Here is a 20,928-nt window from a genome sequence, read left to right as displayed (position 1 = left end):
CTGATGATTAGCCAAGCATAAACTTTTATATCACAAATTAATGGCAGTATTTTTTTTTTCTTTTTTTGTTTTGTAACAATAAACAATAAATTACTGTAACATACAAACGTTACAAGTTGTGATTGACTTCATTTAATAGCATAATGTTTCTTGCTCTTTCATTTCGTTTAATTTGTCGTGGTCGATTGGTAACGTCATTAATTAATTTTAACGTGAGTTTGAAGCAAGTCAATTAATTTACTTTGTTCACGAATTTCAATTTTATTGATATAGGTTTATGCATTGGTGCAACATGTAGAAGTAATATATAAAGCTTTAGTTTCAACACCACCGTGCGGCCACCGTGGTGTGATGGTAGCGTGCTCCGCCTATCACACCGTATGCCCTGGGTTCAACTCCCGGGCAAAGCAACATCAAAATTTTAGAAATAAGATTTTTCAATTAGAAGAAAATTTTTCTAAGCGGGGTCGCCCCTCGGCAGTGTCTGGCAAGCGCTCCGATTGTATTTCTGCCATGAAAAGCTCTCAGTGAAAACTCATCTGCCTTGCAGATGCCGTTCGGAGTCGGCATAAAACATGTAGGTCCCGTCCGGCCAATTTGTAGGGAAAAATCAAGAGGAGCACGACGCAAATTGGAAGAGAAGCTCGGCCTTAGATCTCTTCGGAGGTTATCGCGCCTTACATTTATTTTTTTTTTTTTTTAGTTTCAACATAAAAATTGTATTTGTGTTAGTACACTGATAAAGACACTAAAGAAGAGAACCTAAAGTCGTACATCATCGCTAAACTTAAATTTGATAACGTGACAGTTCGAAAATTCAATTTTAACTATCCTAGAGATTGATGTGTTAAGTAATTCTTTTTGGCCGCCTGGTGCTTTTGTGAGGGAATGCGAGCGTAGGCGTAACAATAATACCCTATATATCGCTACAGTTCCCAATAACAATATTGCACCAAAAAACTGAATGCTAAATCGGCCCTTAATGTGTTTTATCAAAATGTTAGAGGCTTAAACGCTAAACTAACAGAATTGTATTTGAAATCGTTTAATTGCAATTACAACATTATAGCTTTAACTGAAACATGGCTAAAACCTCATGTATTTAACTCAGAGATTCTTTGCCATGATTACCAAATATACAGAAATGACAGCTTGAACAGAACTGAAGGTGGAGTTTTGCTTGCGGTACATTCTTCTGTACCTTCAGCTGAGGGTGATTTACCCGTTACCGATTCTACAGAATTCAAGTGCATTAGAATCAAGATCGCAATGGGTTGTGTCTATATTGCAGTCTGCTATATCCCACCTACTTCAGATTCTTCGGTGTATATGGATCCTATCTCCCTGCTAAAAATTGTTAATTCAATGTTGAAGCACACAATGTTGAAACAAATGAGACAATCACTACAGATAAATAACTTTTGTTTGCGCTTGTCGTTTGTCTATAGTTACTTTGTCCAAAGCTTCCATCAATACCTCATTTAGATATTAAAGTTAGTCCAGCGCCAGTAGAAGAATTGATAGTTTATCCTTGAAGTTTACGTAATCGTTTGCCCGTCAAGTGCAACAATTTATTGAGATCGAACTCAACTCCATTATCTTCAACTATAACCGCGCCGGGTTCTGTAAAATATTGAGTTTTCGCTGCTATCATTTTATTCCAAGATGGAAGTAAAATTTTTTAAGATATGTTGATAAAGTGAGTGAATATATTTAAGTGTCCGAGGAGACATTTGTCGGAACCGGCCGGATCGGACCATTTTAGAATATATCCCCATACATCCGATTTTTCAGAAAAGATGACTTTTTTGTCATATTTTTCTCAATTTATCAGATTGAAGCTTCGAACTTGACTATATACTTTCGCATATTGCACATATTGCTATCTGAAAAAATGGATGAGATTGGTCGTATATATAGCATATATCCCCCACATCCGATTATTCAGATAAGAAGCTTTTCGTAATTATTGACCCATTTTAACGGCTAGAGACTCCAAATTTCACCGAATGCTTACGTGTAGAGCATATATTGTTGTCTGAAAAAATCATAGAGATAGGTGGGATATATAGTATATATATCTCATACAACCGATTGTTCAGATAAGAAGCAGTTCGTAATTTCTGCGCCATTCTAACAGCTAGAAGCTTCAAATTTCATCAAATTCTTACACATATAGCATATATTGCTGTCTGAAAAAAACATAGAGATCGGTGGTACATATATTATAAACCCGATATAAACCCCACTGAATCTGCAAATGCAAACATACAGCGAACTTATACCCATAAAGGGATATTTTCCAACTTCATGACTCACTTTTTATGCTTTTTAAAACTTATTTTGTTTTTAAGTTTTGTTTAAAAATTATACTTTCCATTTTACCAAATATTTTTGCTTTAAAAAATAATTTTTTAGTAATTTCAAAATTAACCACCTAAATACACTTTATTTTCCTACTAGACCCTTTTCAACCCATCAAACTACACACACTTTTTTGTGCTCAATTTAATATCTAAACAAAAGAAAAACTAAGCAGTCATTTACAGACAATCCTTCTTTTGAAGGTCTACACTTAACGTCTACAAATCAAGCCACAGCCACACATGGCGTATACGTGACATTTTGTTTGTAAGCAAATCAACCCTTTCTGCGCACGTGTATACATATAGACACATTCTTTTGCCTAGTCTATACAAATTGCTGTGTAAAGCAATTTATATATATTTTAGTGCTTTGTCATCATATATTTTTGCATAACATGCTGTATAGACTTAGATACGTTCATGCATACATATAATCGTGTACATATAAATGTATTGTATATATGTATGTGTAAAATTGTTTGATCTATTTTAAACACACACCAAATTGCCAATTTATACTACTTGGGCAATTTATTACGCAATTTGTCATATAATAAATTGTAATAATAAATTGCCAGTTTAAAAAAAATTGCGTAATAAATTGTTTCAAACTGCAAATGCAACATTGTAAAGTGTGTTTATTGAGTATATTTAAACGTCAGCTAAGCACGGCTGAACTATATGGTTGGCACATCTCATCAGCTGATTTTATGTCTTTCATTTCACTGGAGTAGGGATTGTCAAAAGAAGATGGCAAACTCAAAATGAAACCAAAACCTTGAACACATTTTCTTACAACACACAAAAATTTCAAAGTTTTATGTTTTCATTCAATTTCATTCGCCTAATACCAACACGCACATTTTGACAGTCTGAACAAAGGTATGTTCTTGCTGTATAGATGAGCCAACCAGCTATCAAATTACTATTGTGTAAGCTAAATCGAGTTGTATGAACGGCACCCAATTCAAATCGAAATTTCCTCAATTTATTTTTCTGTTTGAACATAGTATTAGTCGAAATCTATATTGATTGACTTATCACAATTTTGCTTGTCATCGGTACAATTTTTAGGTTATTTTTGAAAATGATTAATGGTGTTTTGAAATGCAAATGTGGTGGGCCATTCTTGTTTTTTTTAGCTTACAGCTTCATCTCATTATGAATTGCGCAAAGATGGCAGAAAACATAAAGAAAAATTTGTTTATTAGTCCAGAATGATTAAGTGATTATTCGATGCCTTTTTAACACATAAAAACAATTTCTATAAAGACGGTATGCCTTAATTTTCAATTTCCTATTTAGCTTGATCCAAATTTTCAATTTACTGACTTCCATAAATTCACAAAATTCTATTATTATTATTTGTTGATTTATATGAATACGAGTCAATAAAACTCTCACAAAATGTGAATTATTAGATTACAACAGCAAAAATAACTCACCGAAAGGTGTATCTATACCCAGGCGATTAATTTTGATATTGCATTGCATAAAATTTTCATGAATAAATCTAAATTTAAGAGTGTAAATGATGGCTACAAAATATGTCATAAAAATATATTTTTTATTATACAAATAAAATTTAGCAATGAATAAACAAAGGTAAATTATTGCTATTATATGCATGAAATCACATAAACCCAGCAAATACGAACATAAGTTCCGGAACTACTTTTGCTCCATTCAAACATATGGCTTACATCATGCAGATTATTTTTAACAGCCCTTTGTGCTGCTATCTGGAACCTATGCTACTTACTGCTTCTAGATATGATAGCTGTGCTACCCCTTATAGCTGCAGCCTTAGTCTGGCGAGCGCAGGACACGAGCATAAAGCGTGCTCGATCATTTCTTCTTCCAGCCCGTATTTTCAAATTCTATTACCAATAACAAGGCCTAGTTTAAAAGCTTGTGACGCCAAAAGAACTCAGTCAGAATGCTTATCATAAGCTAACATTCCCTTTACAATGATAAGAGCAATAATCTTGGACACTTTGCAGCCACGCGCTTGATTCTACGCCTTCCTTTCCTGCTTGGTCGGTCGTGTGTGGTTCTCACTTATTTTAATCGCGCACAACCTGATTGGATGGTCTACCGTGCAAACTTCGCGCGTTGTGCCCTGTTAAGTTTACTCATCCGTTTTCTTTTCCATCTTATCCCATATGCCCAGGGACCCAATATGGATATTTATTTCTCCCTATCTCAATTCTTTCCATTGATTGCTTACATTTCTTTGTAAAAAGAAATTAACGCGGCTGCAGTTTAAGCTATTTTCTTTCAGTTTTTCTAATGCATTAGTCACGGCTGCTACTTCGTCCTAATAAACACAACAGTGATCTAGCAGAGTGTAGGATTTGTCTCCTATACTGTATCGTCTCGTCTGTTATTTGAGCACCTTTGCTCCAACTTTCTACATCCATTGAGGCTTTTAGAGACCAACCGAAGGGCAAGTAGGGAAGTACGTAGCATGTGTGTCAAATATTTAATAACGCTATACTATTATGGCAGTATGGTCTGCGTTTACGCTGCCCCGAGGCTTTGAGTTTCGTAGCAGTTGTTGACACAATATGGGGTAGAGATCGCGATTGAATCCACTTACACCCGGTATTCTTGACTTGCATAAAGTGCCGTCGAAACTTTCTCCACTCTCTTCTCCAATTTGACCTTTCACGACAACTTACTGTCTAAAATGATTTCTAGATATTTTGTGCTTCTCCTGTAGGGTCACTAATCTAAGCTTAGGCCTAGCACAATTTGTACCTGTACTTTCAAGTAAATAAAACCATATTGGTCACTCCGCCTTGGTGGTTAGTCCGATATTAGATGTCCAGGTAAATATGTACATACCGAAGCTCCCGACACATCGAAGAGCTAATTATATTTCCATTTATGAGAACTGCCATTAGTTATAGCTAGATGTTCTGCAATGTAGTTAAGACCATCCATGATCGCACATTTCGAGGCATTTTGAAAGCCCCAGCAATGCTTAATAAGACACCTTGCATACTTCTTATATTCCAGGGCTTTTTCTACGTTTATAACCACCCTTTATAGTGCCATGTTTACCGACTTGCCTTTGGTGTACGAATTTTGTGTTGTAGATAATAGTTTCTCATCCGTGTTCGGCTTTATATACAGCCTCTGCAAGATTTTGAGCAGAAATTATGTTAAGCCAACGGATCTGTAGTCTTTGATCGAGCTTCACCGCCTTTGACAGGAAAACTACAAGAGCAGTTCTTCAAGTACATGATTCGAATATTATTTTAAGCCATTCCACGACCGCTCTACTTGAAGCTTGTAGCATGGCCGGTAATATACCATCTGGGCCCGGCGATTTAAACTTATGGAAAGCCTTCACCGCCCATTCGATCTTGGTATCGGTCACCAGTCCCGGCTCTACTTGCTGCTTTATCGAAATGTAAGTGCTGTCTTCTGGCTCTTCTGAATCATATATCGATGAGAAACGTGTGTCGAAAAGAGCTTCAAGGTTTGGAAAGTTTCAAGAAATTGCCGTTTGTTCATGGCAGCTGGACGTAGTCTTCCTGCTTTTCTTAAAGCTGATTGCCTTACACCTTACAGCGCATTTGCGCCAGTGATCCAACGCACGAGATTGCACCATTTCCCACACCCCTATACTAAAATCCCTTATAATAATCCTGCACAAAATCGTGCTATAAATTACTGAAGAGATTGGTCTACGATTCATCTCTTTTGTCTACATTAGGGCATAATTGATCCCGTTTAGTCCCTTTTGGGTACAGTTTGGATTTCTCAGTTTGTTACTATGTAGCCCATTTTAAGAAATAATACAAAAAAAAAACGGTAACGAAGTGAGTAAAATAAAAAAGATAAATGTGATTGAATTGAATTATTTAAGAAAAATGCAGGGCCCTATACCGAACCCAAATTACTGGGTCTTAACGACTACACCGGAGTTAGGATTAAATTTTCGGAGAATATTTTTTATTCCATTTTGAAAAGCTTGCGAATCAACTTACATCAAATAGATTTTGTGGCTTGGCAAACCCTGCGATTGTTCTTCTGCTATGAAAAACGCGACTGGACTCTATATGATTCCACATTGAACCGAAAAGGGACTTGTCTTCTTATGTTCCCATATGGATACAAAGAGGATTGATACTATCGATCCCTTTCGGGTGTTAATCGGCACAATTAGTCTCTTCATAGGACATACTCAAACAAAAGGGAACAGTTGAATGCATACAAAGAGATCAAAACTGGCATTGGTCTCATACTCCTTTGCGACTCACCGTGGAGTCAACCTAGAATAATCGCATGGAATACAATACCAGTGTTTAAACTTAAAGCCAATGTTACATAAATAAATAAAATTTATAAATTATTTATTTATTAAATATATAATACTAGTCAACATAACGTATGCATACAAAATAATGCTTTACAAAATAAATATGTGCATATTTTGATATATATTGTGACAAATATTAGTGACACTAAGTGATACTCACATCACTAGTCTGATGCTAATTAAATGAAGCCACAACAACAATAAAACAGGCAGTCACTTCTATCTACATAAACGAGTCAATCATTATGTCTACACATATGTACGTACACGCAGAGGAGAGAGACGCACAATCACATGCATATATCTTATCTGAGATGCTCAGAAAAGTAGGCAATAATTTGTGCAAGTATCACTCACGCGCATAAGAGAAGCTATAAACGTAGTTATAGCTGGTAATTTTATAGCTGGTAACTAACTAGTAAATTCTGAGAATAGACACGCCTAGAAATATGCCAACGAGGAAACCAAACAGTATAAAAGCAACAGCAGCTGAGGCACGATGAATCAGTTTGATTTAAAGAGTAGAAGTGTTATTGTGAAGTAACTTTAATAAATGCCATTTTGCATTATTGAATAGTGGAGTTATTTATTCAACAGTTTAGTGATTCGAACGTTAGTATAAGGTTTCAAATAATTGGAATTGCACTAAATTCGTTACAATATGTATGTGTAAGCAATTTTGCGGCTGCAATAGCACACAAAATACAAAATGTTACGTATACGCCAAGAAGGCAATAAAGTAGCAGCTGCGTGCTAAATGAAAAAGTTTTGTTTGACCCCTCTCAGACTATTGCTAAGCTCTTGGCCTGCTTATTGTGCTCGAAGCTGACCTCACAAATGAATGATTGGCAAGTAAGTCGAGCAAACTACGAGGTGTAATTCGAACGCAATGAAACAAGGAATATATTTTGAGTACATAAGTGCAAGTTATGAAGCTGATGGCACCTACAGCATAGACTCAAATCTACTACTTACACCCAAAGCTATTCAGATTTAATAAAATAATAATAATTTGAAAAATATTTACCAATGATTTAGAATTTCCATTTTCGGGGCCATCGGGTTTCAAGCACTGGGTCATTATGCTATTTAGACATGGTATTTGGTTAATAAAAGTGCTTAAGGCTGCTTCCGTTTGCAGTTAGAGAAATTCTCAGAATTAAAAAACTGTTAATAATAAGATACAAGCCCCTGCTTGAAAAGCTGTTTGCTTGCTTTCCAATTCCTTTTCCATTCTCTCTCTATATTAGGGTATGAGTGGAGAGTCTTTGGCCAAAGGGAGTGGACATGAGGGGACATACAAAAAATCCCAGGACAAAGGACTGGACCAAATTCAAGAAGCATTTAGAATCAAAACTGTGACAACCCAAAGAACTTTCCACTATAGAAGAACTGGAGAAATCCAATAACTTTCCATCAAATACGCGTATGGCTGCCTATAACAAGCTTGTTCCCTAAGAAGATTCAATGGAAAAGCATAGCCGCTATGGTCGAGCAAGGAGCTAATTTTTTTAGAAGGCAGGTCAAAAAATTGTTTTAGCTGGCAAAGCTCGCGGAACCCGGTACGCACTTATAAGAAACTCTATTAAGGGTGAATATTACTGAATAATATCCCCAACCGATCATGTCGCTTTTCTACCTAAGGGGGGGAGACAACAGCGAAACAGCATTAAAAGCAATCCCTGGAAAGAGTCGGATAAAGGAAAAATGGACATTTGTACCTAGGAATATGGGAATGGATGGAAATGGAAGAGCAGATGAGCTAACTAAGCAGGGCGCATCGTTCGAAGCTTGTAGCCTAGGCACCTCTTAATCAAACTGAGCCAGATTAAAAGAACGCGTGAGTACCACATGATCGACCAGACAGCAAAGTTGTGCAGCCAGGGGCCTGGCTGCAAAGTGTCGAAGATTATGTGCGGGTCTTACAACAAAAAGAAGAGAAGGGACTGTAGGCTCAGGTATTCTGGTTTAACATTGACTTTTGTCGTCACATGGTATTAAACTAAGCTTTGTTAGTCATAGCAAATGTAGAAATTTAACTAGTTCAGTATTCCTGAAGTTCTATATTTTGGAAAATTTAACCCAACTTAACCCTTACTTTTTCTCTTTCACTTAGCTTTTTTTATACTCAGCTGAGCAGAGCTCACAGAGTATATTAACTTTGTTCGCATAACGGTAATCCGTAACGGCATAAACTAATCGAGATAGATATAGACTTCTATATATCAAAATGATCTGGGCGAAAAAAGAAATTCATTTAGCCATGTCCGTCCGTCCGTCCGCCCGTAAACACGATAACTTGAGTAAATTTTGAGGTATCTTGATAAACTTTGGTATGTAGGTTCCTGGGCACAAATCTCAGAAAGTTGTTTAAAATGAACGAAATCAGACCATAACCACGCCCACTTTTTCGATATCGAAAATTTCGAAAAACCGAAAAAGTGCGATATTTCATTACCAAAGACGGCTAAAGCGATGAAACTCGGTAGGTGGGTTGACCTTATGACGCAGAATAGAAAAAGCTGTAATTTAGCAGTCTTTGAAGATATCGTGATGAAATTTGGCAGGTACGTTACCCCTATTACTGTATGTGTGCTAAGTAAAAATTTGCAAAATCGGATTACGAACACGCCCACTTTTAAAAAAAAAATTTTTAAATCAAATTTTAACAAAAAATTTAATATCTTTACAGTATATAAGTAAATTATATCAACATTTAACTCCACTAATGATATGGTGCAATAAAATACAAAAATAAAAGAAAATTTCAAAATGGGCGTGGCTCCGCCCTTTTTCATTTAATTCGTCTAGAATACTTTTAATGCCATAAGTTGAACAAAAATTTACCAATCCTTGTGAAATTTGGTAGGGCCATAGATTTTATGATGCTAACTGTTTTCTGTGAAAATGGGCGAAATCGGTTGAAGCCACGCCCAGTTTTTATACACAGTCGTCCGTCTGTCATTCCGCTCGGACGTTAACACGACAACTTGAGCAAAAATCGATATATCTTCACTAAAATTAGTTCACGTACTTATCTGAACTCACTTTATCTTGGTATAAAAAATGGCTGAAATCCGACGCCCACTTTTTTGAAAGCGAAAATTACGAAAATGAAAAAAATGCCATAATTCTATACCAAATATGAAAAAAGAGATGAAACATGGTAATTGGATTGGTTTATTGACGCAAAATATAACTTTAGAAAAAAACTTTGTAAAATGGGTGTGACACCTACCATATTAAGTAGAAGAAAATGAAAAAGTTCTGCAGGGCGAAATCAAACGCCCTTGGAATCTTGGCAGGTATACTGTTCGTGATATTATATATATAAATAAATTAGCGATACCCAACAGATGATCTTCTGGGTCACCCTGGTCCACATATAGGTCGATATGTCGAAAACGCCTTCACATATACAACTAAGGGCCGCTCCCTTTTAAAACACTCCTAGGTAATTTGATACCCACATCGTACAAACACGTTATAGAGTTACCCCTGCTCCATCTTTATGGCGATATCTCGAAAAGGCGTCCACCTATAGAACTAAGATCCACTCCCTTTTAAAATACTCTTTAATACCTTCCATTTGATACCCATGTCATACAAATACATTCCAGGGTTACCCTAGGTTAATTTTCCTACATAGTGATTTTCCCTTATTTTGTCTCCAAAGCTCTCAGCTGAGTATGTAATGTTCGGTTACACCCGAACTTAGCCTTCCTTACTTGTTTTGTCTTTTTTTTTTAATTCTTTATCTCCTTAAATTTTTCCCTTTTCATGTTCTTGTTTTCCTAAATGTTCGACTCTGCTCTTGTGATTTTGCTTATGTTCACTCAGTGAGTCTTTCTCTTGTTTATATCATAGTCTCATAGAAACTAAATCAATTGTCCCTTTATTTTTAAACTCTTTCTCAACATATGTATGCATTAAAAATTTATATGTACATATAATCTGCCAGTCAATGACAGTTAAATCACGCAATCGGTGGGATAAACTGACACGTCTGCGGTTTATCAGCACGTTTCTAGTTGAAAGTTACAAGCCTTTCACATATATTTTGCCTACCACTCAGCAAAATAAGCAAAAATTATCGTAGGGATTTTCTTTTTAATGTGATGTGTTTTGATATGAATATGCACAGCGGTGGGAATATTTAGACTGAGTTTGGTGAATGAGATTTTTAATTATCTTATATGGGAAATAGTACGGCAGTAGGAAAAGTGGATGGAACATTTTTTTTGCAACAAATTTTATTTAAATGAAGATACTTAAGCGAAATATGATACAATGAATTCTGTTTTCAATAACAGACATTTATGTGGAAAAAAATTTGTTAAACAAATCTACGAAGTTTCCGAAAACAAATTTATATCCTTTTAATAACATACCAATAACTTTTCTGAATGTAATCGATAAGCTTTTGATATCAAATCGATAATTTTTCAATGCAGTTTTATATTATTTTATTGAGTTACCGAAATATATTGGATAACAACAAAAATACTATCTTGTATACTAATTATACCTAGAGCCGACAAACAAGTTTTTTATTTATTTTTTTTTTTTTTTTAATTTTTTATTTGATTTTATTCTATTCTACTTTATATATATTTTTTATTTGTTTATACCCAGCTGTATTTGTACACAGAGTATTATAACTTTGATTGGATAACGGTTGGTTGTACAGGTATAAAGGAATCGAGATAGATATTGACTTCCATATATCAAAGTTATCAATATCGAAAACAACTTTGATTGAGCCATGTCCGTCCGTCCGTCCGTCCGTCCGTTAACAAAATAACTTGAGCAAATATTGAGATATCTTCACCAAATTTGGTACACGAACTTATCTGGACCTAAAATAAATTGGTATTGAAAATGAGCGAAATCGGATGATCACCACGCCCACTTTTTATATATATAACATTTTAGAAAACACAAAAATCTGATTATTTAGTAAATAACACTTATAATGTTGAAATTTGACCTGTGGACTTTGTGTTTGCGTTTACTATAGGGAATGCTTTGAAGAAAAATCAACGAAATCGGTTAAGGATCATGCCCACTTTTATATAAAAGATTTTTGAAAGGGTCATGGACGAATAAAATAAGCTATATCTTTGCAAAAAAGAGCAACGGTATTTCATATCCCAAGTGGATTTATAACAACATATAGGAAAAACTTCAAATTTAAAACAATGGGCGTGGCACCGCCCTTTCTATGACTAAGCAATTTTCTATATTTTGGGAGCCATAACCCCTAAGATTGGTTAAAAAACACGCCCACTTTTATATAAATGACATTAAAAAGGGTCGTATAATGACAAATTATAAGTTAAGTCTTAGCAGAAAATAGTTTGGTACCAATCGTATATTGTGCCATTATAACAAGAAATGGGAAAAAATACAAATCTTGCAAAATGGGCGTGGCAATGCCCATTTCTTACAATGCATTTGCCAACGTTTCTGGAGCCATAACTCGACGAAAAATTTGGTGCACATGTACGCCTTTTATCAGGAAATATTTTCAGTAAAAATGGACTAAATCGGTTAAATCGCCTTCTTTTATATAAAAGGTTTTGTAAAAGTGCGTAGATACAGGCAATAAGCTATTTCTAGTATAAGATGGAAAATTTCGTTAATGACACTGCCCTTTTTGTTGTAATAACGCTTTTTAGTACAATGGTACTTGTGTGTTTATATTTATAGTTCTGTTATATCTTTATTTTAAAATAAAAAGTAGGGAAATCCACATATCTGAATGAAAACAGCATTATTACCCGCTCAAGGTTATTGGTGTTAGCCTCTGTATACTTTTTGCTTCTTTTAAACGAAAATTTGTTCAGAATAGAACCATATGTATATGTATTATTGCGCAGTCTTGTAACACTATTAAGCACACAAAATAAACAACAACAGCATTTCAAGTTTACAGCTGGGTATGTAATGTTCGGTTTCAGCCAAACTTAGACTTCCTTACTTGTTTTATTTTTATTTATTTTATGTTATTTTATTAATTTTATTTTTAATTAATTTTTTGTTTATTTTTTCTAATTTTTTATTTTAGTTTGCTATATTTATTTTACTATATATATATATTTTTTTCATTTTACTCTGTTTTATTATATTATATTTTATTTTATTTTATTTTATTTTATTTTATTTTATTTTATTTTATTTTATTTTATTTTATTTCATTTAATTATATTTTATTTTATTTATTTTATTTTATTTTATTTCATTTCATTATATTTTATTTTATTTATTTTATTTTATTTTATCTTGTTTTATTTTATTTGAACTTAGTTTATTTTATTTTATTTTAAAACTTATATTCGGAACTTCCCAAGCCATGAGCAAAGTCAAATTAAATAAAAGCCCACCAAAGGCAATGCAACCAAGACATAATTGAATTGTTAAATTATTTTAAATTTAAAATTATCAACTAATCATAGTATCATTTATCCCTTCTTTTCATCTTTATTACAGCAACTGTCGGCACGGCACACCCTCACGTGTACCACTTATCTCCAGCAGCACAAACAACACACATGGCAACAACAGCATCACAGACGATGAGCAGCATAGTCCACGTAGTCTTTTCAACGCTACCACAGCCTCATTTCATCGCCACACACTCAATACCTTCCAACGTAATGCAGCTGCGCGCAAATCCGCCACTTTTTCCGCAACACGACGCACAGCTGCCGGCTGTAACACGTATGTAGCAACAGCGGCACAAAGAAGTGGGAAATCGAGCAGCTGCTATGGCGATCCAACAGCTGAAACATCGGATGATGAAGAAACAGCTTACATGCAACGCGATGCCACAGCGACGACAGCAAATGAACAATTTCAACTTACCAAACTCAATTGCGGCAGTACTAGCAGCAACAATACCAACATCAACAAATACAACAGCAACAATTTTAGACGTACAAAAAATGAACATGATTGTTGCATTGTTGAGGACAATTCAAATGACGACAATGATGATGATGATGTCAACTCAAATGCAGATGCAGACGATGCTGCTGGTGGAACACAAGTGCCCATTACATTTGTGCTGCTCATACTTATTTGTTACATTTGTTTGGGTACTGTGATTTTTGCCTTTTGGGAAAATTGGTCCATTGTAGATGGTGTCTACTTTTGTTTTGTCACCTTGGCCACCATTGGTTACGGTGATTTTATGCCCGAACGTACCTTCCATGGGCCACATGTACAACTTTTTGCTTGTTGCGCTTATTTATTGTTGGGTTTAGTATTGGTCGCTATGTCATTTAGTATATTGGAGACGCAGCTGATGTGGAAATGTAAACGAATTGCTATACGACTGAAGTTGGCAAATGATGATTGATAGTATTGGCGTGCGATGTTGTGCGGAAGACGTAAGAGTGCTAGTTTGGTGGCGCAATTTTTGTAAGATCTATATACGTAGGTGTAATTGTACATATTAACATATATATGTTTGTAGTATGGTGTGGGCATAGAGTAGTATAAAATATAATAATATAAGTATTTATGTAAGTAGGTATAGTAAATAACTAGTGATTATGTGGTTAGTATTGTAAGTATTGCTTTCGAAAAGTCAAGTCAAGTCATGTCACTTTTTTGTGCCCTGTGATGGCGTATCCTCATTACAATGGAATCCACTGCATTCCGAAATCATGCTGAGCGGAATCTGATGCATTCTGCCAATATAAAAACTCGGTATAAGATCTTATTTCTGCTCATATTTCTTATTATTATATTTCGAAATTTAACTGTAGTGTTCAATAATATATCTTTGTTTGTAATTTACCATTGTTGAAATCTCGATATATCTTAAATTTTAACTTTTGAGTTGTATATTTTTATATCTCTTATATTATGCAATCGACCATTTCAAGTTTGTCTTCGACTTTATATAATAAATAAACAAAAAAAAATAAACATGTATGCCGGTAATTTTTCAATATGCTTGGTACACAAACACAGTCAAACATCTTCTCCAACAGTTCTTCAGGAAAGAAAGCAACATATTTCAAAACGACTCATTTTAATATGTACGTTTTTTTAATTAAAGACCAGCCATTATATGCAAACATTTCCAAAATAGATGAAAAGACGGGTACTGATGCGTATACGTAACATTATCTTTTCTATACCTTGGTACTAAATAAGATTTTCCAAAGGAAGGTAATACCAAGACTCCGGCTGTTGCCGAGAGGGTGGGTAATGTGGCATAGCAGTCACTGACTATACCGGTAGTTGATCGTAGCAATCCTTTAATACTCAAGATGATGCAGGAAGAACCAAGTACGGCCCTACCAACCTTTGATTCAAAAATGGTACAATGGTGGGAAGATGATAGCGCGCGACAACATTGTGAGCTTTCGATGGCTGGCGGAAATTGTTCCAAATCTCTAAAGGCAAGGTACGATCAAGCGGGTTGAGGTATTGAGGTTCCCACGTTACCAAAAGTTAGAGTATGTATAACATTAAGTCGGAGAATACGCTGTGACTTGTGCAGAGTTACGACCCGCATATATCGACTCAGGATTGAAAGGAACGTAATGTATTTCGGCGTACGTAGATGGGTCAGCACTATATCTTCCAAATAAGCAAGCATACGGAGGACATATTATACACGCAGATTGTCAATATATCCTGTGGCACAGATAAAACTTGTATGCTATTCAGGAAAATAAGTCTCAAGGATATCAATTCTAACAAACTAGAAACGGGCGATGTTGAAAAGGACCATGAAATCCTTGTGAGAAGGGGACATATGCAGGACATGGACATTACGGAGAAGGTGTTATAGGGGGACAAACAGACCAATGGTGCTGCGAAACTTACAGATAAACCTCCAACAGAGTAAAGCGACTTTGGGCGAACTCCTTCTTACCCTTAATGAGAGTTCATTTGACGTGGCACTGATCCAGTAGCAATGGCTCTCATCGGGAGGAAAGGGGCTCAGCGTGAGCTGTTTTTCCGTTTACTACGCGCAATCGGAAGGCATGGTGCGTACTGCAGTCAAAAAAGGAAACAGCTGCACTGATATAGGCTGCCTAATTACACTACTGAAGACCTCGCAGTGCTGGCCGCCGAGCAGAGGAATAAGCAGGCATTTAACCTGGTATCCTGCTACAAGGCCCTTACTGCGGAGGCACCACCGGGGGAGTGCAAGGTGCTATTGGAATAGCAAGAGCGCAAAGGGCGTTTGGTCATAGGCGCAAATACGAGTACGCATGGGGAGTACTAGATACAAATGCTATAGCCGAGTCTCTACTTTGTTATATAGTATGTTTTCAAATCAATTTTCAGATAGGGAATGTAATTCAGATCAAATGAAACTTTTTTTGACTTTTATCAAATCAAATGAAATTTGTTTCGTATGAGTTAAGCGAGGATTGCCCGTATTGCTTAAAATGTATGAAAACATTTATTTGAAGAAATTTTTAATTTTATAATTTATTTAATAATTTGGGAAACATTTTTTTCATTTCAAATTCAAATGAAAGTCTTTTTCATTTAATGAAGTTTTTTTCAGGACAAGTGAACCTTTTTAAAGTCAAATGAAATTTTTCCCAAATCAAATGGAGCTTTTTTCAAGACAAATAAAACTTATCCCAAATCAAAAGAAGCTTTTTATACTCAGTTGAGCAGAGCTCACAGAGTATATTAAGTTTGATTGGATAACGGTTGGTTGTACATATATAAAGGAATCGAGATAGATATAGACTTCCATATATCAAAATAATCAGGATCGAAAAAAAATTTGATTGAGCCATGTCCGTCCGTCCGTCCGTTAACATGATAACTTGAGTAAATTTTGAGGTATCTTGATGAAATTTGGTATGTAGGTTCCTGAGCACTTATCTCAGATCGCTATTTAAAATGAACGATATCGGACTATAACCACGCCCACTTTTTCGATATCGAAAATTTCGAAAAACCGAAAAAGTGCGATAATTCATTACAAAAGACCGATAAAGCGACGAAACTTGGGAGATGAGTTGAACTTATGACGCAGAATAGAAAATTAGTAAAATTTTGGACAATGGGCGTGGCACCGCCCACTTTTAAAAGAAGGTAATTTAAAATTTTGCAAGATGTAATTTGGCAGTCGTTGAAGATATCATGATGAAATTTGTCAGGAACGTTACTACTATTACTATGTGTACGCTTAATAAAAATTAGCAAAATCGGGGAAGGACCACGCCCACTTTTAAAAAAAATTTTTTTTTAAAGTAAAATTTTTACAAAAAATTTAATATCTTTACAGTATAAAAGTAAATTATGTCAACATTCAACTCCAGTAATGATATGGTGCAACAAAATACAAAAATAAAAGAAAATTTCAAAATGGGCGTGGCTCCGCCCTTTTTCATTTAATTTGTCTAGGATACTTTTAACGCCATAAGTCGAACAAAAATTAACCAATCCTTTTGAAATTTGGTAGGCAAGTAGACTTTACGACGTTAACTGTTTTCTGTAAAAATGGGCGAAATCGGTTGATGCCACGCCCAGTTTTTATACACAGTCGTCCGTCCGTCCGTCCGTCTGTCCGTTAACACGATAACTTGAGTAAATTTTTAGGTATCTTCATGAAATTTGGTATATATGTTCCTGGGCACTCTTCTCAGATCACTATTTAAAATGAACGATATCGGACAATAACCACGCCCAATTTTTCGATATCGAAAATTTCGAAAAATCAAAAAAAGTGCGATAATTCATTACCAAATACGCATTAAGCGATGAAACTTGGTAGGTGAGTTGAGCTTATGACGCAGAATAGAAAACTAGTAAAATTTTGGCCATTGGGCGTGGCACCGCCCACTTTTAAATGAAGGTAATTTAGAAGTTTTGCAAGCTGTAATTTGGCAGTCGTTAAAGATATCATGATGAAATTTGGCAGGAACATAAACCTTATTACTTTATGTCTGCTTAATAAAAATTAGCAAAATCGGAGAACGACCACGCCCACTTTTTAAAAAAAATTTTTTTTAAATTCAAATTTTAAAAGAAGAGTTAATATCTTTACAGCATATAAGTAAATTATGCCAACATTCAACTCCAGTAATGATGTGCTGCAACAAATTACAAAAATAAAAGAAAATTTCAAAATGGGCGTGGCTCCGCCCTTTTTCATTTAATTTGTCTAGGATGCTTTTAATTCCATAAGTCGAACAAAAATTAACCAATCCTTCTGAAATTTGGTAGAGGCTTGGCTCCTAGGACGATAACTGTTTTCTGTGAAAAAGAGCGAAATCGGTTGAAGCCACGCCCAGTTTTTATACACAGTCCACCGTCTGTCCTTCCGCTCGGCCGTTAACACAATAACTTAAGCAAAAATCGATATATCTTTACTAAACTTAGCACACGTACTTATCTGAACTCACTTTATCTCGATATAAAAAATGGCCGAAATTCGACCATAACCACGCCCACTTTATCGATATCGAAAATTACGAAAAATAAAAAAATGCCATAATTCTATACCAAATACGAAAAAAGGGATGAAACATTGTAACTGGATTGGTTTATTGACGCAAAATATAACTTTGGAAAAAACTTTGTAAAATGGGTGTGACACCTACCATATTAAGTAGAAGAAAATGAAAAAGTTCTACAAGGCGAAATCAACAGCCCTTGGAATCTTGGCAGGAATACTGTTAGTGGTATTCCATATATAAATAAATTAGCAGTACCCGACAGATGATTTTCTGGATCACCTGGTCCACATTTTGGTCGATATCCCGAGAACGCCTTCACATATATATCTAAGGGCCACTCGCTTTTAAAACCCTCATTAATACCTTTAATTTGATATCCATAACGTACAAACACATTCTAGAGTCACCCCTGGCCCACCCTAATGGTGATATATCGAAAAGGCGTCCACCTATAGACCTAATGCCCACTCCCTATTAAAATGCTCAGTAACACCTTTCGTTTGATACCCATATCGTACAAACATTCTAGAGTCACCCCTGGCCCACCCTAATGGCGGTATCTCGAAAAGGCGTCCACCTATAGACCTAATGTCCACTCCCTCTTAAAATGCTCAGTAACACCTTTCGTTTGATACCCATATCGTACAAACATTCTAGAGTCACCCCTGGCCCACCCTAATGGCGATATCTCGAAAAGGCGTCCACCTATAGACCTAATGTCCACTCCCTCTTAAAAGGCTCAGTAACACCTTTCGTTTCATACCCATATCGTACAAACACATTCTAGAGTCACCTCTGGCCCACCCTAATGGCGATATCTCGAAAAGGCGTCCACCTATAGACCTAATGCCCACTCCCTCTTAAAATGCTCAGTAACACCTTTCGTTTGATACCCATATCGTACAAACATTCTAGAGTCACCCCTGGCCCACCCTAATGGCGATTTCTCGAAAAGGCGTCCACCTATAGACCTAATGCCCACTCCCTCTTAAAATGCTCAGTAACACCTTTCGTTTGATACCCATATCGTACAAACACATTCTAGAGTCACCCCTGCCCACCCTAATGACGATATCTCGAAAAGGCGTCCACCTATAGACCTCATGCCCACTCCCTCTTAAAATGCTCAGTAACACCTTTCGTTTGATACCCATATCGTACACACATTCTAGAGTCACCCTTGGTCCACCTTTATGGCGATATCTCGAAAAGGCGTCCACCTATAGAACTAAGGATTACTCCCTTTTAAAATACTCATTACCATCTTTCATTTGATACCCATATCATACAAACACATTCTAGAGTCACCCCTGGCCCACCCTAATGGCGACATTTCGAAAAGGCGCCCACCTATAGACCTAATGCCCACTCCCTCTTAAAATGCTCAGTAACACTTTTCGTTTGATACCCATATCGTACAAACATTCTAGAGTCACCCCTGGCCCACCCTAATGGCGATATCTCGAAAAGGCGTCCACCTATAGACCTAATGCCCACTCCCTCTTAAAATGCTCAGTAACACCATTCATTTGACTCCCATATCGTACAAACACATTCTAGAGACACCCCTGGTCCACCTTTATGGCGATATCTCGAAACGGCGTCGACCTATGGAACTAAGGATCACTCCTTTTCAAAATACTCATTAACAGCTTTCATTCGATACCCATATCGTACAAACATATTCTAGAGTCACCCCTGGTCCACCTTTATGGCGATTTCTCGAAAAGGCGTTCACCTATAGAACTAAAGCCCATTCCCTTTTAAAATACTCATTACCACCTTTCTTTTGATACCCATATCGTACAAACACATTCTAGAGTCACCCCTAGTCCACCTTAATGGCGATATCTCGAAAAGGCGTCCACCGATAGACCTAGGGCCCACTCCCTCTTAAAATGCTCAGTAACACCTTTCATTTGATACCCATATCGTACAAACAAATTCTAGAGTCAGTCCTGGTCCACTTTTATGGCGATATCCCTAAATGGCGTCCATCAATAGAACTATGACCTACTCTCTCTTAAAATACTCTTTAATACCTTCCATTTGATACACATGTCATACAACCACATTCCAGGGTTACCCTAGGTCCATTTTCCTACATGGTGATTTCCCTTATTTTGTCTCCATAGCTCTCAACTGAGTATGTAATGTTCGGTTACACCCGAACTTAGCCTTCCTTACTTGTTTAAAACAAACTTTTTCACGCCGAATGAAACTTTTTTAAAATAAGTGCAATTTTTTCAAATGAAATGAAACTTTTTTCAATTCAAATGAAATTTTTTCAAATCAAATGAAACTTTTTCAAGACAAATCAAACTTTCGTCAAACTAAATGAAAAGTTTTTCAAATCAAATTAAATTTTTTCAACATAAATGAAACTTTTTTTTAAATCAAATGAAACCATTTTCAAGTCAAACGAAATGAAACTTTTTTCTAACCAAATAAAATTTTTTTCAAATCAAATAAAACTTTTTCATATGAAATGAAACTTTCCTTAAGGCAAATGAAATTTTCTCATATCAAATTAAACTTTTTGTAAATCAAATTAAACTTTTTTCAAATCAAGTAAAACTTTTTTTCAAGACAAATGAAAATAATAAAACTTATTTTCAAATCAAATGAAACTTTCTTCAAGACAAATGAAATTTTCTTACATGAAAATAAAATGAAATAAAGAAACTTTTTCATCATAAATGAATTTTTTTTTTTTCAAATCAAAAGAAACTATTTTCCAGTCAAATGAAATAAAACTTTTTTCATACCAAATGAAACC

At 35.5% G+C, this 20,928-nt stretch overlaps 1 protein-coding gene across 18 annotated transcripts in view; it reads left to right on the top strand.

The window, feature by feature from the left end:
• LOC137243734 (uncharacterized) overlaps positions 1-16,296 on the top strand; it is an 815,214-nt gene extending 798,918 nt beyond the window's left edge. For all 18 annotated transcript variants that reach the window (XM_067771770.1, XM_067771767.1, XM_067771768.1 and 15 more), the window contains one exon: positions 13,192-16,296. In XM_067771770.1, the coding sequence (XP_067627871.1) occupies positions 13,192-14,062 (871 nt within the window). In that variant the 3' untranslated portion in view covers positions 14,063-16,296. The remainder of the gene's footprint in view (positions 1-13,191) is intronic.
• The last annotated feature ends 4,632 nt before the right edge of the window (positions 16,297-20,928 follow it).

Source organism: Eurosta solidaginis, chromosome 3 (assembly GCF_040869045.1).
Source record: "Eurosta solidaginis isolate ZX-2024a chromosome 3, ASM4086904v1, whole genome shotgun sequence".
Lineage (NCBI taxonomy): Eukaryota > Metazoa > Arthropoda > Insecta > Diptera > Tephritidae > Eurosta > Eurosta solidaginis.
Note: the sequence above shows the minus strand (reverse complement) of the source record. Positions and strands in the feature narration are given on the sequence as shown.